The sequence below is a fragment of the Geospiza fortis genome, unplaced genomic scaffold (genome assembly GCF_000277835.1).
Source record: "Geospiza fortis unplaced genomic scaffold, GeoFor_1.0 scaffold658, whole genome shotgun sequence".
Lineage (NCBI taxonomy): Eukaryota > Metazoa > Chordata > Aves > Passeriformes > Thraupidae > Geospiza > Geospiza fortis.
Genome location: NW_005054674.1, coordinates 121,711 through 123,108, shown reverse-complemented (window position 1 = coordinate 123,108; position 1,398 = coordinate 121,711). Strand labels below are relative to the sequence as shown.

Genomic DNA, 1,398 nt, shown 5'->3' with positions numbered 1-1,398 from the left:
GAGGGGTCTCCCTCCACACCCACCGTTTTGTAGAAGGCTTTGGACTGTGCCCCCAGCACCTCCGACTTGGAGACCAGGTCGTCCAGCTTCTCCCCACGCTCCAGCAGTGACTCCATGGTGTTGTGCTGCCAGGGAAAGGAGTGCTGAGCCCCAGCCCCAGCCCCAGAGCAGCCTGCAGCACCAGGGGGAGGTCACAGCACCCCTCACCCACCTTCCTAGAGCCCCCCGGCCCTGCAGCCCCAGGGGAGATGGGACAGAGAGGAGGAGAGACTGGCATGAGGAGCAGGGGGCAGAGTCTGTGTCCTGCCAGCTGGGAAAAGCCCAAGGAGGAAAAGGGGGGAAGGCAAAAAGGGAAAGGGAAAAAGAAGCTCCCAGCCCAGGGAGGTGTCTGGGGAGTGGCCTGGGTGACTCTGCCCTGCCCCAGCAGTGCCCCAGGGCCCTGTGCAGGCAGCAGCCCCAGCCCTGCAGCCTCACCAGGATGATTTTGGTCTCGTCCAGCTCCGCCTGCACTCGGGTCATGGGGTCAGCATCTCGGGGGTTCTGGGGACAAACAGCAGGGTGATGGCACTGGCACCACCACAGGGACACCGGGGGTGCACGGGGTCCCAGCAGGTGCCACAGCTGCCCAGAGCCCTGCCCTGCCATTTCCAGGGCTGGGGGCACACAAGAACCCTCTGTACCTGGTATTTGCTGAGGTATCCATCCAAGGCAGAGTAGCCGATGGTGGCAGGTGACCCTGAGGGCCAGTCCATCTTGCTGACCTGCCTGGAGAACTCCTCCAGCACCTGCCAGGTGAGGAAGCAGCAGTTAGGAGCCACAGCTGCGGGGGCACAGTGGCTGGAAGCGTTTTGCTCATCAAAATAGGAGATCTGGAGATTTTTGGGAAGACACCTTACAGCCCATCCACAGCCCTGCCAGAGTCAGGAACAGAGCTGGGGAAGGGGCTGGAGTGTGTTCATAGACAGGGACAGAGCTGGGGAAGGGGCTGCAGCCCCAGGAGGAGACGTGAACAGTCTTGGCAAACGATGCCCAGGCCAAGGTGGCCAGCCCTGAGTGCCCAAAAGCTCTCACGTGCCAGGGCAGGGCGCTGGAGGAGCTCTCACCTTGTCCAGCAAGGTAAAACAAACCCTCTGGGGATACTCATTGTCTGCAATCACCACTCCGGCCAGCCCGTCGCTCCGCACGTACACGTGGCACAGGTACTCTGCCAAGGAAACTGCTGTCAGGGAGGCAGCAGCACCCCCAGGCTCTGTTGCAGCTCCCAGCAGTGCTGCTGCCCCCCAGGCTCTGCTTTGGGGTGCCAGGGGCAGCTCTCACCTTGCTCCTTGACAGAGGCCCTGCTGCCCAGCGCCGAGCGCTCCGCGATCAGCTGGCTCGTGAAGGGCCTGAACTCCCGCA

General features: G+C 62.9%; 1 protein-coding gene across 1 annotated transcript in view; it reads right to left on the bottom strand.

Moving 5' to 3' along the window:
- Positions 1 to 1,398, bottom strand: part of YKT6 (YKT6 v-SNARE homolog) — a 4,674-nt gene that overhangs the window by 1,319 nt on the left and 1,957 nt on the right. Inside the window, exons 2-6 of the mRNA XM_014311165.2 lie at positions 1,318 to 1,398; positions 1,104 to 1,204; positions 681 to 785; positions 475 to 540; positions 24 to 125 (exon numbers count right to left, since the gene is read on the bottom strand). Coding sequence (XP_014166640.1) covers positions 24 to 125; positions 475 to 540; positions 681 to 785; positions 1,104 to 1,204; positions 1,318 to 1,398 — 455 coding nt within the window. The remainder of the gene's footprint in view (positions 1 to 23; positions 126 to 474; positions 541 to 680; positions 786 to 1,103; positions 1,205 to 1,317) is intronic.